A 19,711-nucleotide genomic window follows, 5' to 3' on the forward strand; every position below is an offset into this window, starting at 1 on the left:
TGACCCTCTCAAGTGTGCCATCTAAAGGCCGATTTCATTATAGACCTTTAACCTCAGGTGGAAATCTTCAAACAAAGGGAGATTTGAAATTGTAATCGTATGTGTGTAAGGGATGCAAGATGGAAAAAAAATACTGGATGTTTTCTTATCAAGGGGCGGCCTTTTAGTGGTAGTTTTATGCACTGGTGCACATTTCCCATCAAGGAATGGCTGGCAATCCTTCTCCATGTGTATTCCCCCAATGACTTTCTTAGGATTGAAGCATCAGCAATAACAGTCAAGAAAATTGAAATTAAGGAACAAAGTGTCTTCTCCACTAACATTTGAATTGACAAAAGTGGGATAAAAAGACAACTTATAACTTTTGCATGGTTCTGTGTTTAACCAAATGCTCTTTTTTAATGGAACTTTTTGCTATTTGATTTCGTTTTATACATCGCAATGTCTGGCCAAAAACTAAGTATGCATCTAGTCTAAGATTAAGATGGATAAAGTCATGTTTTATTTTGTTTTTCTAGATTTAAAATTTTTTTTTTATGCAAGAATAGGGAAATCGAATTCCATAACTGTGCAGCCATTGCTGAGACCAACTCGTAGTCATTTGAGTCTAGGTATTGCCTCCTGCAGCAGGCCCTCCCTGGACATTAAGGTTGAAACACTTTGAATGAGGTAAAGTCTGCATGCTAACAAGAGTTTTTATATGAGACAGAATAGGTTGACATGTATGCAGTCTTGCATTAGAGGCCAGAGTTAGGAGCCATCATGTTTTTTTTAGTTTCAGCAAAATTTCAAAGGCAGCATCCCATATTAATTGTGGCTTGTATGCTGAGGCCTTGGAAAGAACTAAGTACTTATCCTTACAGTGATAGAGACAAGATAAAATAAAGGCTTGACAGCAGATAAGGAAATGCAAACAGATCAACAACTCAAGGGTGGAAAAAGGCAGGATTTTGTACAGTAGTTTGTGCAGGCAGAGATACAGTTGCCTCAGTTTTGATCACACCTAGGTTTTTGACAGTACAGAAAATTGGGACGGACTCAGCACTGATGTTAAACCAAGTTAAACCAAAGGAGGGAGAGGACTGAGCCCTGCGTACCCCCACGCTGGAGGGGGCCTTTGGGTTCCGAATATCTAAATATTCTTGGGCCATGTCAGGCGGGCTCCCTAAGCGCTCAAGTTCCTCAGCCGAGTTACATACCCCTGTGATTGGCGATTCCTTTAAAACAAAGGCACTTCAGGTACAGTCTAGACAAAAGCCCTGCAAGAGACAGACGGACATACAAACCACACACATACACAAAATGTTTTTAGGGATTTGAATAAATATGGGATTACACTTAGGCACGGAGCACACTAAGGGTGAGTCCAAGTTAGGCATAGTTTTGAATATGCTCTATGTCTGTAATATTGGTGCAGATTTTATATTTATTGTGTTTCATTGGTTTTGGCTTTATTTTTAAACTCTTTATCATAGGAACGTTTCTTCCTCACAACCCTGTCAACAAGGGCTTGATTCAGGATTGAGCATACTCCTTCTTGAATTGAAACACATCACAGCAACAAGTAGGCCACAATTGGGTTTACAACAAAGTAGAAGTTGTGATAACTAATTATGGTATCTTGTTATTCCAGTGTTTGATTTGTTTTTGGTTTATACAAAGATCCACTCTAGGATGTACTTGTAAATTTGTGCATTGCAAATTCTAGCACCAACCAAGAAGAGTGCGTGTAGAGTTTGCCATCACATAGTTGGATGCAGCTTGGTTTGTGCTCGCCGCACCTTAGGGCTCAGTCTCTGTGCGGCAAAGGGAATACCCTGTATGGTCTCTGTAGTGGGGGAAAGAGACGCAATCATGGTAATACAAAATACCATATCGTTATGCCTAAGACACCATGAACCATAAGATATAAAACACTTATTTATCCACTAACTGTAGATGGATAAGGCTGTTTAGAGAAAGAACAAAAACAGCAAATCTGGACAGCATCAGCACTGGCCTATATATTACAGTCCTAGTGAAGAATGCATGGCTACCAAATACCCCAGCTTGCTGCTGCACAAGTCGATGGCCTTGGTGGAGTCGTGGAAGGACTTGGCCTCATGGATGGAGCATGCCACTGAGGTGGCTGGTGAGATAGATCAAGGGTTGCACATCCGTGCGATGATAATGAGGCAGCCTGAACCCAGTGCCAATACTGATGGCATTGTGGAGGGCTGAGGGACAGCTTCTTTAACATTTCTGAGCCTATTATGTATTCACTGGAACACCTATGAATTTGCTGACCACAATGCAGAGGTAAGAATCCAGAGCGTGTCCTTTCTCCTATGACTGAAACATCAGAACAGGACTCCAGGTAAGAGTTTCTGTTCCCTCCGCAACAACACTGCTCTACTTCTTGTTTTTGGCTGCAATATTGGAGAACAGCTTGTGCGCCTTCTTTAGCTACTTCTTGGGTTCCTTCATACAATGGACATACGGTTCAGGATGGATGCCATCAACAAACAGATATCTGTGGGAAGCCCAGCATGAAGTAAGAGCAAAAACTCAGTGGAATCATCCACTGGCCAGTTTTAGCCATGCACCCCAGTGACAAACCGCTCAGCTTAGGCTTCTGGTGGTCCTCAGCATGCCCAGTATGTCTCTCCATCTAGTCGTGTCTTGTTGAAGATTCCACCTGTGAATAATGGTGGTAATAAGCAATTCTTATCATCTTGAACCTTCTGGTATCCAGAATAGGTCTGATCAATCCACTTTCAAAGACTTGACCATGGATAGAACGCAGCCTGGATGGCCAAATATGGCCATTCAAGAACTCCTGTGCCGCCACATAAAAATTGCAGCATATGCTTGGAGGCCACATCATTGCTGATATTGCATATCTGTCACCCTCTTGGTGTTGGTCTTCCTAGCAATGCAGCAGGTGCAGTTCTTGCAATATCACTGAACATTACTTGCTAGAAGATACCAGAACAACCATCACACCAGATAAAAAGTATTTTTAAACCCTAGGGGGCCATATGTATGAAACTTTGGTTTTGCGATTCTCAAATAGCGATTTTTAGAGAATAGCTATTTGAGAATCGCAAAATGCTATGTATGTAGGATTTGCAAATAATTTTGCGAATCCTACATATTCCTTAATTGCGAATCGCAAATTGCAATTAAGGAATACCTCCCCATTCATTTATATGGGCCTAGAGGCCCATAGGAATGAATGGGAAGACATTCTCAATTTGCGATTCTCAATTAGAGAATCGCAAATTGAGAATGCAATTTCAAGGGTGCCAGGGTATCAAAAGGACACCCTGTTGCACCCCTGAAATGTACATGTGTGCACTTGTGGCACACATACATGCCATAGGGGCATGTATGTGTGCCACATGGCACTTTGAAAAATGCAAAAAAGTGAATTGTTCAAAGAAATCGCAAATTACCACCAACTTGAAGTTGGTGGTAATTTGCGATTCCCTAAGGCCAAATTGCACTTTTTCTGGGCTTCTCACATTGCATTTAAGGAATCGCAATTTGCGATTCCTTAAGTGCAATTGCAAAATAAGGAATCGCAAACTTTGTGATTCCTTATTTTGCGAAGCTGTTTTCCTTTCATACATCCCACTTAGCTAAATTGCGATCGCAAAAGCCGAAATGAAATTCTGTAAATTTCGGCTTTTGCGATCGCAATTTTGAATGATACATATGACCCTAGGTGTCCATTATCCCTCTGGAAGAACGTGAGCACCATTTCTCTAAACTCAAGGGCAGCACTTGAGAATGGAGCCTTTGGAACGGAGAATTCTATGAGTCTAAGCTAGGAATTCCTCCCTGCCCAACTACTCATTCCCAGAATTAGAGAATGTTGCAGGTCGATGGGTGGAGACACCTGATTGATGTCACTTGTTCACCATCTTCTGAACTGAAGTGTTCAGCATCCTCAGCTGCGTTGCTCCAATGTCTTTCTGGTAGAATCTTCAGGTCCAAATTAAAACCATTGTGATGGGTGACTAAAATGGCATCAGGACTGAATACAGAACCTAAACAGCTCTTGGCTGATTGATTACTACATGCACTGGGTGCATTTCAACGGCTCCACAGAGTACCGTCTTTGCTGCAGCTGACGATTCCATATAAGACAGCTTTGGTTCCTCAGGACAGAGCTGCCTGTACTTGCCAAAGATATGCCACCTGGGCTTGAATTTCAGCAAGTCCTGAGCAATAATACGCAGGCTGGTAGATCTGTGCAAGACTGGTCCAGCCATGCTGGTTAAAAGGATGCTTTGTGATGATGGCAGCTGGCATAGCAATGGAAATCTGAGGCCTGTTTCTCGTGACTACTTAAGCATGAAAACCTAAGGCCTCTTGGAAGGGTACTTCACCATGTTTCACCATAATCCAAAGACCACTAGAGGAAAAGGAACAAGCAAAGAAGCAGTTACTAAATGCAGTGCTTTAAAGTAGTCCTTAATCACAAACCTAACTATGGGTGCTCTTCTCCCTACATGCCTACAACTGTTCATGTGCAAGCCCAGGTCCGTGTCACAAAAGAGATTTAAGCCTTCAGAATTAGGGACAAAAATGGAACGGTGGACAGGAGGCCCCTCTCACGAAAGATATGTTAGCCTTCAGGATTGGTGACAAAGATACAGGGATGGATAGGAGGCCACTCTCACAAAAGAGGTTTTAGCCTTCAGGACTGGGGTCAAGGATGGAAGGATGGACATGTGGGCTCTCCCACAAAATAGATTTTAGCCTTCAGGATTGGAGACAAAGATGGAAGGATGGACAGGTGGGCCCTAACACAAAAGAGATTTTAACCTTCAAGATTGGGGACAAAGATGGAAGGATGGACAGAAGGCCCCTCTCACAAAAGAGATTTCAGCCTTCAGGATTGGGGACAAAGATGGAAGGATGGACAGGAGGCCCCTCTCTCAAAAGAGATTTTAACCTTCAGGATTGGGACAAAGATGGAAGGGTGGACAGATGGGTCCTATCACAAAAGAGATTTTAGCCTTCAGGACTGGGGACAAAGATGGAAGGATGGCCAGGTGGGCAACCAAATATTGGTGAAGGGGGCCACACACTGGGTCCCTGCAACAGTCCGGAAGGCAGCGTTAAAGAGCAATATGCAGTGCAGAATCTTGAAATGGGTGATTATTCAATTAATTATCACTTTCAAGGGAGACTCTGATGATCAACGAGGTCGATCACAAGGTGGATAGTAGTGCCATGTGGAGAAGGACAGAAAGGAGATCATCTCTGCTCTCAACGGTGCAGCAAAAAGGACCATGTAACTTTCTTAAAATTGGTAAATAAATGGCAGCTGGTGCAGGCAGGGTAGAACAGGCAGTATGCACAGCAGTATGCAGTGTTATGAGAGAAGATGAACAAGAGAGTGAGGTGGCAATCCTCTGATCACAATGCCAGGAAAGTCTTGTCATGGTCTGGAACCTTTCAGGATTTTGGCTGGCATTGAGGAAGACCTCCAGGCCATCAGGGTTCTGAGTAGGAACTCAGCTCCTTCCCCGGCTGAGTCCCTTAAAGTGCATGGCAGGGCCTTGTTAAAAGACATGGGGGATACTATGAGAAGAAAGCCTTCTAGATTTATGGAAAGATGACTGGACAAAGGAGAACTCATGAAAAAGCAGAAGGAGATAAATTAGATGCAACAGCACCTGGATGCCTTTTAGAGGGTATATTTTAGACCCTATTTACCTGGATTACTGCTATTGATTATTGTACTTTCGCAAAAATACATATCATACATTTTATTTGGCATGCACTTTTTCTAAGGAGCACGCAACGTAGGCCGTTTATCCTCTTGGTTGTTTGACTTCATAATCCATGCCTGTTTCTTCTAGGGTGTGAAAGAGCACAAATGTGGCATCTGTGGCCGGGAGTTCACCCTTCTTGCCAACATGAAGAGGCATGTCCTGATCCACACCAACGTAAGAGCCTACCAGTGTCACCTCTGCTTCAAAAGCTTTGTGCAGAAACAGACGCTCAAGGCCCACATGATCGTCCACTCGGATGTCAAGCCCTTCAAATGTAAGGTGGGTACAGCTGGGGCAGACCCCCGTTATCAAGAAGGGGTGGTATATTCCAAGAGTTGCCATCACCACTCTGGTGTGGAAGCTCTTCCAATGCAAGGTAGTATAGGTGCTCTGGATCAGAGGTAATTTTGTGGCATCCCAGAAGTGGCCAACACAACAAACCTAGTCTTTAAGTTTCAGAATCAAAACATAAAAAAGGAAGGTGTAACACATTTCCCCATTCTGTAATGATACACATGCACACACATACATGATAACAGTCCAGGTTAACAATTGTATTGTAGCATTTGTGTAAAGCTTACTACCCCTATCAAAGCAAGCTACACCATGTAGGGTGTGTGGTTGTAAGGGTGTTGTTCATGTTTAGAGCTTATGTGGGAAGTGTTTTCATGTTTGGGTGATGATCATCGAGGTGCGGTTATAACGGGGCATAGCTTGGTCAGTAAGTTTGTGGGGTATGAGCTTCCAATTTTACCATCAATCACGCTGGCACATAATGTAATAATACATTATAAGACAACCAGGGTGCATGGGAGGGACCTAAGGTGCCGTGGAAATGGGAGGAGCAATAAATTAGGGAAAACACAATATTTTGTAAAATAACCAACATTTTCGAGGACTTTCAAAACAGGGAGAGAGAGTGTGTATTGTGCGTTTTTGTTTGTGTGAATGTAAAACTTCCTGGTGAAATCAGACTGACAGCTCTCCATACCCGACTGAAAGCATCTGTACCCAACTATTTATCAGAACATACATTTATTGGGGGGGTGTAATACCCCAAACATCTCCTCTGAAGCTACGCCCCTGTGAGGAATACATGGGCAAATTATATTTGTAATCAAGACTAAAGCATGTAGGCAACCACACAGCTGAGTGCTCAGTGTATGTACCCCCAAAATGAGGGGTTCATCAAAGAAGGCTGAGTAATCCATATGGCAAAATGGCAGAGATGGTGTTGAATGAGTAAAGGATGCTGATCCAGCGAAAGGCCAGGATAAACATTTCACAGTCAACTTATCATTCACAATGGGCCGATATACATATTCAGATTTCCTGACTGTTTCGTTGGGGGTCAAGTTTTTTTCACCTTGATCTGGATTAGTCAATGCCTGACTAATCTCCACAGATCAACACTCTTCCTTTAGTCAATGGACCATTAGTCGAGTGGTTGATGGTGATATTAACAAATTCATAAATCTATCATAACTTTTAAAATGATCTCAGACTCCAAGTAAGATTCAATAGATTTTATCTAATAATTCAATCAAAATGAACGCTCATTTGTACAGATTCACAGTGCAAACTCCATCAACTTTCATGGGAGAGAAAAATCATTTATCAAATAACATTAAAATACACAAATACATCCAACAATCTTAACTCATTAGGAGTGATAGATGAAGAGACAAAAGACACAATAATTCATACTTTGCAGAAGGATATGCACATTTTAAAATAGAATGATAATTACCAAGGTGAAACAGGAAACCCAACCCCTGGACAAAAGGATTGGTGAAGGTCACCTGATTAAGAGTCAGGAGACAAAAACTATAGGACAGGTGCACAATAGGATTATACTTACTATACTTCTCTAGAACCCGACACACCAGAGCGCATCCCTCTCTTACACTCTCTCCCTCCTCGATATTCTTCCGCAAATTTTCAATCTAATCAGGCTGTCCTAAGTATTGAATCTTCTCAGTCTGTTCTTCCCCAGCAGCAGCTCTTGACCACTCCTCACTCAACATCAACGTCTCTTCATAGCAGTTCTCTCTATCTTAATCTTAAGTCACTCAAGATATACCCTTTAATTTTGCAAGTCCCACCCTCAAAGGTTGCAAGTATCTGTGAATCATCAACTGTGATTGGGATGGGGCAGGGGAGTTGTCATCACCTCATGCAATCATTCCAGAATTCTTAACTTATTCTTTGTTTAGTAAACCCTTCCCACTTAATTTATAAAATTTTCGGAACACTTCCTTTCACATGAATTCACAAACAGATAGATACAAATGTTATATAATTTCTTCAGTTGAAGAACTTTACCAAGCATCCGTCCTTGGTTCTTGGCAGCCGGTCAATGTCCCGGTCAGCAGGTCATTCCAGGACACTAGTGCGCAGACTCAACTTGCGTTACGTTTCACCCGCCATCTTTTCTTTTGGCTTAACACATCAGGCCCAAACGCACACTATTGATAAAGTAATCATAAACAGAAGTTAATTTCTCAATTATGTTACTATCACTGTTTACCACCCACTTCTACTCTATTCCATGTTATTTTCTTCTTTGTTAAGCAAAGTATTAGTAGCGAAAACCTCTTTTAAACTCCAGGCGAGCATATGCCAGGCATGCAGTACTTCGAGACCCACAGTTAGTGACTCATTGTGCATGCGTGAGAGTTTTCCTTTCACACGGGTTAATCACATGGTTATTTATAGGCCTGGGCTAAAATTCCGTTCCGCTCGCGGAAATTGAGATAATTTGACATTTTCGCGTTCGCGGAGAGTGCGAAAATGTAAAAATTTCCGCAATCCGCATTTTATTGGAAATTTTTTGCTTTCTCGCGCTGTAAAATAATACATTCTCGCGTGCGCGTGATCGCCTTACCTGAATCCCCGCGTTCGCCGACAAGTTTTCCCGATCCGGTCGCGTTCTCCACGAGATGTTGGATTGTTGGTAGCCATTTGCGCTGTCTCGCGACAGTTCGCGCCCGCAGTAACATCATTTGTCGTGCGATCACGTCTTTCTTCTCGCGATCATGCACCGCGAGACAAGTGAAAACAAGATGGCTACGTCCGTGAGCAACCGCATGGGTATGTTAGCGAGCCGTGACCACGCAGAAAATACAGCGAACGGGCGGGAAAAAAACTTCAGCATCTTCGCGATATTTCCGCGTGTTTGCGGAGATTTTTAACATTTTTGCGATAATTTGTGAAAGTGAATTTCTCAAATTCCACCCACCCCTAGTTATTTACGTGAGACGGGTTCACACATGTGCAAGGCAATTTTTGGTTTCAAGCGGGACTTCAGTTATGAAGCAAATTATTATTTGTTATTTAAGCAAGCATAAAGCCTTTTCCCTGTATGTGAATGTCGTGTGTATGTTAATTTTCTTTCAAGTTTTTTATTTCTAATTGTTAGTACTTGTTAACGAGAGGTTGATTCGAGCAAGTTTCTTTTCTTCGAATCCGTGCTCCATCAATCCCCCCTCTGATGGCATTTTTGAGCCTTCATAAAATACCCATCATTACCAATTGCCAATTAGATCTTAGTATCTAAATTTGTTTTTACACATTCTTTATTTATTTCTTTTATGTTCATCCTTTTCATTCTTCCATACAAATTGTCTTTCATTTCTTCTAAATCAATCTCTTCCCAATTCCTCTTTCTTCCCCTTCTCTTGTTCTCCATTTAAATCATTGACCTAGTCTTCAATTTTCCCTTACAACATTTATAGGTCATTACTATCAATATTATCACTAATGCTATTGAAATCATCGGTATTACTATTTTCCCTAATAAAGCGGAAAACCAATTACGTAATTTAGAAAGACTTTTACTAAATCTTTCCCATGCACCGTCAACCTCCAGTTGGGTCAAATCATTATGAATCTTTGAAATATTCTTGATATATCCTTCAATACCTTTACTTTTATCCGGGATATTTGTACAGCAGTGTTGAACTTTCAACATGCCACAGACTCCACCCTCTTTTGCCAAAAGAATATCAAGGGCAAGTCTATTTTGTAAAACCATATATCAGATCGCAACCATTTCAGTATTGATCATTAAGAATCCTCCAGCAGTATCGGTTGATAAACGGTCAACTACGGTGGACAACAGGCGTATCTTTTGAGAATTTAATGTGACTCCAACTGACGGTATCAGTGCACCAAATATATCACCCACTATTTCGTTAAAACTTGCTCTCCTATTTCTTGTTAGTCCTTTACTTATATCACTCATTTCATTGTTCTTAGTAATGTGATATACCTTCAGGAATACAATGGCAATGTAACAACTGCCATACTATCGTGCAGGTAACCTATAATAGGCATTTTTACAGCACACATAGTAAATTCCTGGAAATACAGGATCAGTTCTTCCTTTTAGTCACCATCCCCCCATTATTAAGAAGGTATGTTCACATTCGCTAGTACCTATGAATATACTATTATACTCAGTCTTTAATCTATGAAGACACAATTTCCCCATTTTTGACAAGTCCAGGGACATTGCAGCATGAGCCTCGCCTTTCTTATATTCCCCTTCTAAAGCATCCCATTGAGGTATATTGGACCTTTGCTCAACCGCTTTCTTTTGAAAATCCTGCCTCCTTTCTTCTACTAAATTCAGAAAATCTTTTTCTTCATCACGCAAAAGGCATGTTAGATTATTTCTATGGGTATATGTTATGTCTATAGGGTTCGTTGTTAAAAAGAACTCTCCCATAAATTCTGAATTTCTAGCACTAAGTACTGGATTCATGTTTCTTCTGATAGGAATTTCGGGAAAGAATAGATCCATGATGCTGTAGAAATATTGCAACTTACCAGTAGCATAAAACAAACTAGTTACAACACCACAAGACACACCATAAGTTAATGGAAGGTGGTGATACGTTACACCTTCCTAGACAGAAGTTGGAAGTTTCATGCAAACATAACAGTCACTCACATCCATTGTTTCCACATACTGATAGAGGAGGTTGGTGAATACATTTAATGATGAATCACTATTTGATTCATCATGATAATACATACTTTTATCCCCTTGTGTTAATTCTGTAGTAGTAGTTTTCTTAGTGACCATACTCACTTTCTCACTGAGGTTTGTGTTATTCCGATTATTAGTTACCATTAGGAGAGGTATCATAAGTGTTAATAATAACCACATTGAAACTAATATTGTAATACTACATAAACGACATTTAGCACATCGTTGTTTTAGGTTAGATTTCGGATGTTCAGTCACTTTTACTTCTGCCATTTTAAATTTCTAAAGTTAATTCTAAATTTAGTTTCTTTCTAAAATAAAATATGTAAAATCTTTGTGTGATCCCACACTTCAAAAGCTTTCCACTTTATTTAGCCTTTTTTCAGGGTCCTTGTTTCAATATCTTCTCAATAGAATCCACCTTTCATGTAAAAGGAAAAGTCTTTCTTTAAGGTGGTCTCAATTCTCTTTCATCAGTCCCTTCAAAAGTGCAACTTTTTGGTTCTTAATTTAGATCAAGATTTTTGAAATCTTCAAGAATGATGTATGTCCACTCTGGAGCTTTATACTTTCTGCTTAGAACCTTCCCTCTTTTTGATGACCTTAATTATTTTCTCCTTGTTTGTTCTTGTTCTGCCTGACTTGATACCTCATCTACTTGTTCTAGTCTCTTCTCTGGTTTTCTTCTTAGAATGTATCTTGGTCTTTTCCCTCCACTTGGCCAGTGATCTTTCTTTCTCTCTTTGTCTGTACTGCCCTTTCACCTTCTTCACCTATCTCAAGTGTCCTTTTATTTTCTCCTTCGTTTTGTTGGTTTTGCTCTGAATTCCCTACTTTTTCTTCTTCTGTCTGACTCTGATCTAAATTTTCTTCAGCTAATTCTTTTCCCTTTCCTAACTGAGTTGGATTTGGACTTTCGGCAATGGACTTTCATTCCTTTTCTTCTTGTGACTCAATTTGATCCGAGTTTTCTGCAATGAGTTCTTCTTCTTCTATTTCTGGTTGGGCTGAATCTGGGATTTCTGCAGCCGATTCTTCGGGATTTTGCTCACTTCGTTCTGGTCTTTCAAGTTCAAGCTCTCTCCTGGTCTTTACAGCAGTCTCTTCAGTCCCAGTAACATGTGCCCACTCTATTTAACTTGTACTTGGTTCTTCATCGTCAATGCGTTCTTCAGAGTCTGATTCTCTGATCTCTTCGACTTCACAACTCTCAGCTTCTGCTTCTTTTCTTTGTTCTACCAGTTGCTGCTTCGATTGATCAGGTGGACTTGGGACTCTTTGAGTATGACTTGCGTGGATCCAATTCGGAATCCCAGCATACTTTACTGCTGTCGTCGTGACCAATATGACTTGATGAGGTCCTTTCCACCTGGGTTCCTAGCACGATTTCCTTGTATGCTTCTTTATCACGACCCAGTCTCCAGGACACAAATCATGAGCTTGATTTGGCTGTGCTGCATTTGGATCTTCTCCAACCTGGTGAGACACAGAATGAACCAGATCAGCCAGCCCTTTGCAATAGTCCAATATTAAATCATCAGTTATATTCATCAATTTGTTTCCAGGTATACATGCTTGTCTCATTGCTCTTCCCATGAGGATTTCATGCGGACTCAGTCCTGTTCATCGATCAGGAATACTCCTAAGGCTCATCAACACAATAGGCAAAGCATCAGGGCATTTCAGTGAAGTGGATGCACACACTTTACCTAACCTGGATTTTATTGTGCCATTGAGCTGCTCAATCACTCCAGAGGCTTCTGGTCAATAGGCGCAATGTAACTTCTGTTCAATTTTGAAAGCTTCACAAATTAGTTTAATTATCTCATTATTAAAATGAGGGGTCCTTTATCTGATTCTAAAGTGACTGGAAATCCGAATCTTGGAATAAGTTCTCTTTGCAATAGTTTAGAAACTGTGAGGATGTCGTTTCTTCCCGTGGGAGAGGCTTCTACCCATCGAGAAAACAAACAAACAATGACAAGGACATACTTCAAACTGTTGCAAGGTGGCAACTCAATGAAGTCTAATTGCAATCCTGTGAATGGTCCCTCTGCTTTTCCAATTTTTCCCCAACTAACCACTGTTTTCCTTCCTGGGTTTTGCAATTGGCAAGTCAAACATCTTTGGCAGAGGCTCTCTGCAACTATCCTGAATTTGGGATTAAACCACATCTGTCTGAACTGTCTGATCATGGCATCCCTCCCAACGTGTGCAACTCCATGATACACCCTAGCCATTTGTGACAACAAGCTATCTGGCATTATTGGTCTACCATCTGGACACACCCATACTTCATCATCAACCCTTCTTGTGCAACCTGTTTTGATCCAACGTTCCTTTTCTTTCATGTCTGCCTCATCCTGTAATTGCCTAACTTCATCCCATTTTTCAAAAGCAGAGAAAAACATTTGTTGGCAATTGGTAACCTCTTTTTCTATCCCTCTGTTCAAAGATATTGTATTTCTTGCACAAAAGTGTGCCACTTGATCTGCGTACCGATTTCCCATTGTCCCATAATCATCTCATGACTTATGTGTGGCACACTTGACCACTTCAATTTCTTTTGGCAATTGTAGTACTTCCAATAGTTCTTTAACATCTTTACCATTTCGTATGGGAGATCCTGAAGAAGTCAGAAATCCCCTCTGTAGTCACAATTGGCCAAAATCATATACAACCACGAAACCATATTGACTATCCGTAAATATGGTTACTTTCAATTTCTTCCGAAATTTGCAAGCCCTCGTCAATACAAACAATTCAGCAATTTGAGCAGACTTGACTCCTCTTAGACAGGAAGCTTCTATAATGCCTGACACTGTACATACAGCAGAGCCAGACATCAGTTCTCCATTTTCTCTTCTCAAACATGACCCATCAACAAACAGTACAACATCTGATTTTACTAAATGAACGTCAAGGAGGTCAAGCCTGGGCTTGGTACACATCTCTGTCACATCGAGACGATCATGATCCACTTCTTCTTTCACTTCCTCACAATAAAAATCAGGCAACAGGGTTGCTGGATTCACCATGGTACATCTTATCACACTTACGTTCTCAGCATCCAAGATTATTCTTTCATCTCTAGTCAGCCGACTAGGGGTCAAATGTTGAGTATGAGTCCTTGTTAAAAGGATCTCAACTGAATGTGGCACATACACTTTGACGGGATGTCCCATCACAATCGATTCACTCTGCTCCAAACTCACACAGGTAGCAGCTACTGCTTTTAAACAGCCAGGTAATGCTGCAGCCACGGGCTCAAGAGTAGCAGAGAAGTATGCTATGGGACGTCAAGACAATCCATGCCTTTGGGTCAACACCGAAAGTGCACACCCTTCCCTCTCAGAACAGAACAATGCAAATTCTTTTGTATAGTCTGGCATTCCTAAGGCTGGGGCCTGACACAAACAACTTTTCAGTTTTATGAATGCCACTTCACTTTCATCATTCCACTCAATCGCATCTGTCGTCTCCTTTTGTGTCAACCTTATTAGAGGTTTTGCCAACAGTGAAAATCCACTTATCCCATTGACGACAATATCCAACCACTCCCAAAAACATTTGCACTTCTTTCTTAGTTTTAGGCATACTCATTTGTCGAATCACTTTTATTCTTTCTGGTGTCATCTTTCTGATTCCTTTCTCTATCTTATGTCCAAGATATTGAACTTCTTGTTTACAAAATTGTAATTTGTCTGGGGACACCTTGTGTCCTCCTTCTGCCAGATGGTTCAGTAAAGCTATTGTGTCAGCGACACAAGCCTCTCTTGTTTTTGATGCAACCAATAGGTCATCGATATACTGAACCAAGACTGAGTTTCCTGGCATTACCAATGTCTCTGACCATTTTTTCAAAATCTGATTGAATACTGACGGACTTTCAGTGTACCCTTGAGGAACTCGGCACCATGCCAAAACACGGTCTTCAAACCGAAAAGCAAAAATATATTGGCTATCTGGATGTAGTGGAATTGAAAAGAATGCTTGGCACAAATCAATCACAGTATACCAATGAGCGTCCCATGGTATTGATAAAGAATCACTGCTGAGTTTGGTACTACAGGACAACAGGGTACTACTATTTTATTGCCTTTCCTTAGATCTTGCACTATTCTATATTTTCCACTAGGCTTCTTGAGTCCCATGATTGGCAAATTACAAGGACTGCCTAATATTAATTTTAAGATTCCTTGTTTAACCATTTGATCAATTACTTGGGCAATTCCTGCTTTTACTTCAGGGCTCATTTTATATTGTGGAGTGTTTGGGTATATTGCACCTTCTTTTACCATAACTTTGACAGGATATACCTCTGCCATTAGACCAATTTCTTTTCCTGTAAAATCCCACACATCTGACCTCACTGTATCTCTTAATTCATCAGGCAAATCTCTTTCAGTAAGTAGTGAAAACATCTCATCCACTTCAGTTCCCTGTTTAGCTAGCATAATTTTAAAAGCTACATCCTCATCTGGTGTCTGAAAGGCTACACCATCTGGCGTAAAAAAGATGGTGCATTAATCTTGCACAACAAATCCTTACGTAATAGGTTTACTGGGCTTGAATCACATACCACAAATCGATGCATGTCTCTGAAATTTCCAATATTCACTTCTGTTGGTTTTGTGATCGTGGTCCTAATCTGCTGGTTTAAACTCCTTCAAAATTCGGATAGTTTCTCGTAAGAGGGGTAGGTTTGGGATTTGTGCTGCTCTCATAGTAGAACGGGTAGCACTTCTTCCTTACTTCCTCTGAAGGTGCTCCTGTTCTCGCATCTCTAGGATATTCTTTGGTGGGCCAATCAACTGTAATCTTACATTCCGTCCATAAATCCGTTGGTACCACTATATCAAATAGACCATCCAAATCCTTCAACAAAACCTTTGAGACATTGACAAACCTCTCCACCTGCTTGTACCATTCAACGGGTTTTTCTCTTAACCTAGGGAAATCATTTGTAAGGGATAAAATATCCTGTCTACTCCACGGAACATGAACATATCCACCACCTGGAACTTCTCTCTTTGGACACATCGTTTCAACCTGTTCCACTTCTCTCAACGGAAATGTAGACAACTCTTTGGCAATCGCCTCCACTCTTTTCTTAGTCCAACTACTTCTCCAGCGATCTACATCTCCACATGTTTTCAAAAGGTGTATCAATTCCTTTATTTGCAGTCTGACGCATTCAAGCTTTCCAAATCCTTTTCAGTAAATTCTGCTCTATCGTGTTTCTGCAGTACTTTTGATTTTTCTATGTCCATTCCAAATTCTAAGGTTACTTCCGCTATTTTCTTATGTAAATTCTTTGCCCTCCAGGTTATACTCTTGCATAGAAACAACACCTCTTCATCTTCATATGAACCCAATCTATCAAGACCTATTGTACCAATGATCATTTCTTCTAAGTCCACCCTCAACTTACTTACATCTATAGTTTTAGGTTTCTTCTTTTCTAATCCTTTTGCACATTCCTTTAGATCTTCAGGAGAAAATCCAGCAGAACCCCCTGCCACTGGAGTGACAGTTGGTACTTTTCTTTTCACAATTGTGGACTAAATTCTCTTTGGGATTTCCGTCACAGCCTCAATGTTTGGGAGATCCATTAATGAAACATTCGACTCACACTCACTAACTTGATCATCTATTCTGTGAAGGTGCCACAGTTTTGGGATTTTGGTGTACTTCGTTTGCCACCATACAATGAAATCACAGGACCAATCGTTACTGCTACTGTCAGTGCTTCAGCATTTGAGCTTAACTGATTTATCTTCTGAATTATCTCTTCTTTGGTTTTGTTCAATGCATCCCTTTATTTTTCCTGTGATGCTCGAATGACTGTTGGATCATATAGAACTTGTGGAACCAATGGAGTTCCCATCATGGGGGCACTTGGAGTGGTATCTCTAGTACTTTCCTGAGAAGGCAGAGGTCTCTTTATCAAAATGTCCTCTAATAACTCATGATCAGATTCATTACATCCTATCCCTGTCGTACCCATGAGTTTTGTTTTCCCCTTACATTTACTCCCTTCTTGATCATCAGCCATCAATACTGATATAAACCCTCTGTTACTACAGCCCTTCTCCAACTCTTCATTTGGTCTCCACGAGTGTCAAATGGGTATCTTGGTAAAAATTCTCAATTGATTCTCATACCTCCTCTATATTTCTTGCGCTCAAATGCCTCAACTTCCCATTCTTCCAAAGCCTCATACAGTGTTAACCTAGGGTTTGGTTCCAACGAATTCATCCTGTTTCTCAAATTCTGAAGAACCCTTACATTAAATGTACAATGTTCAGGGAAAGCTAAAACACCATCATCTTTCGTATACTCCATCCAATTTTCCAGCCATACACACGTATGATATCCACTTTCCATCATATAGGAAGCCGGTGTATTAGGAGGTGACATAAGAATTCTCTCCCTAGTTTATATGCGCTTGTCTTTCTTAAATAAATTCTTGATCTTATTAATTCACTCGAAAACAAAATCCCAAAACTCTTCCGTGTTTTCACTAAACCTATTATTCAATACCCGCCCAATGCCTGTGCGACTCACACCAACAACCAATCAGAGCTTACTACGTATTTCCTTCTTCACCCAATACCAGCACGCTACCAGTCTATTGACCACTCAGATCTTTCGGCACACCCGCTTGTCGGACCAATGCCAGCGTGGCTTTTATGACGTCAGTATTACTCCTTCTACTGACCCTCCCTTTACAATCTCCAGTTTTCTCACGCCCGCTGCTTCAACCAATACCAGCGTGGCTCTTTGTGATGTCAGTACGACTCCTGCTACTGACCCACCCTTCACAAGGTAATACAACAATGTCTGTTTTCGTCTTTCGTTATAAAATTCTTGTTAGTAACAACGTAAAAATAGCGCTACTCTGTCTGCTCCACTAAACCAAAGATAGTTTCTTCATTTGCTACAAAGAGAAACTTCCTTCCTGTCACTCCTGCGAGTAAAAAAACACTGTTTACGCTTCACTTAAGCTCGGGGGGGACCTGTTACTCCTCTAGGGATACTGCTCCTTTGAGTAAGGCCAAAGTTTCAGAGGTGGGCCCTCTGCTGTCACTTACACTCTACTCTTATATGATAAAGTCCCTAATGTAATACTGCCAGCCCTCCGTAGCTTCTCAGTATTACGACAACAGACAAGTAACCTTCTGCAGTGTGATTTCCATTTACCACATTTTTCTAAATTCCGTTCCTCGGGATTCCTAGGTATCTCTGTACCTGTGCTTCCAGACGACATAAAACACACCACTAACTTTTTGTGTTAAACATATAGTCAATTAGTTAAAACAATAGTCAATAATCAATAATCAATGATCACCAAACTAATCGATACTAACCATCACTCTGCTACCAGAAAAACTGATCCAGCGAAAGGCCAGGATAAACATTTCACAGTCAACGTATCATTCACAATGGGCCCATATACACATTCAGATTTCCTGACTGTTTCGCTGTGGGTCAAGTTTTATTTCTCTTTGATCTGGATTAGTCAATGCCTAACTAATCTTCACAGTTCAACACTCTTTGATCAATGGACCATTAGTCGAGTAGTTGATGGTGATATTAACAAATTCATAAATATATCTTATAACTTTTCAATAAAATGATCACAGACTCCAAGTAAGATTCGATAGAGTTTATCTAATAATTCAATCAAAATGAACGCTCATTTGTACAGATTCACAGTGCAAACTCCATCAACTTTCATGGGAGAGAAAATTAATTTATCAAATAACATTAAAATACACAAATACATCCAACAATCTCAACGCATTAGGAGTGATAGATAAAGAGACAAAAGACACATTAATTCATATTTTGCAGAAGAATATGCAAATTTTAGGATAGAATGATAATTACCAAGGTGAAACAGGAAACCCAACCCCTGTCCAAAAGGATTGGTGAAGGTCACCTGATTAAGAGTCAGGAGACAAAGACTATAGGACAGGTGCACAAAAGGATTATACTTACTATACTTCTCTAGAACCCGACACACCGGAGCGCATCCTTCTCTTACACTCTCTTCCTCCTCTATATTCTTCAGCAAATTTTCAATCTAATCAGGCTGTCTTAAGTATTGAATCTTCTCAGTCTGTTCTTCCCCAGAAGCAGCTCTCACCCACTCCTCACTCAGCATCAAAGTCTCTTTGTAGCAGCTCTCTCTATCTTAATCTTAAATCACTCAAGTTATACCCTTTAATTTTAAATGTCCCACCCACAAAGGTTGCAAGTATCTGTGAATCATAAACTGTGAATGGGCCGGGAAGTTGTCATCACCTCATGCGATCATTACCAAATTCTTAACTAATTCTTTGTTTAGTAAACCCTTCCCACTTAATTTATTACATTTTCGGAACACTTCCTTTCACATGCATTCACAAAACAGATAGATACAAATTTTATCTAATTTCTTCAGTTGAAGAACTTTCCCAAGCATCCGTCCTTGGTTCTTGGCAGCCAGTCAATGTCCCGGTCAGCAGGTCATTACAGGACTCTAGTGCGCAGACTCAACTTGCGTTACGTTTCACCCGACATCTTTTCTTTTGGCTTAACACATCAGGCCCAAACGCACACTATTGATAAAGGAATCATAAACAGAAGTTAATTTCTTAAATATGTTATTATCACTGTTACCACCCACTTCTACTCTATCCCATGTTATTTCCTTCTTTGTTAAGCAAAGTATTAGTAGCGAAAACCTCTTGTAAAATCCAGGTGAGCATATTCCAAGCATGCGGTACTTCGAGACCTACAGTTAGTGACTCCTTGCACATGCGTGAGAGTTTTCCACTCATATGGGTAATCACATGGTTATTTACGCGGGACGGGTTCTCACATGCACAAGGTGATTTTCGGTTTCAAGCAGGACTTCAGTTACGAAGCAAATTATTATTTGTTATTTAAGCAA

General features: G+C 40.6%; 1 protein-coding gene across 2 annotated transcripts in view; it reads left to right on the forward strand.

Moving 5' to 3' along the window:
- ZNF366 (zinc finger protein 366) overlaps nt 1–19,711 on the forward strand; it is a 498,300-nt gene that overhangs the window by 390,013 nt on the left and 88,576 nt on the right. For both annotated transcript variants that reach the window (XM_085632350.1, XM_085632351.1), the window contains one exon: nt 5,859–6,050. In XM_085632350.1, the coding sequence (XP_085488476.1) occupies nt 5,859–6,050 (192 nt within the window). The remainder of the gene's footprint in view (nt 1–5,858; nt 6,051–19,711) is intronic.

The sequence above is a fragment of the Triturus cristatus genome, chromosome 2_1, assembly GCF_964204655.1.
Source record: "Triturus cristatus chromosome 2_1, aTriCri1.1, whole genome shotgun sequence".
Taxonomy (NCBI): domain Eukaryota; kingdom Metazoa; phylum Chordata; class Amphibia; order Caudata; family Salamandridae; genus Triturus; species Triturus cristatus.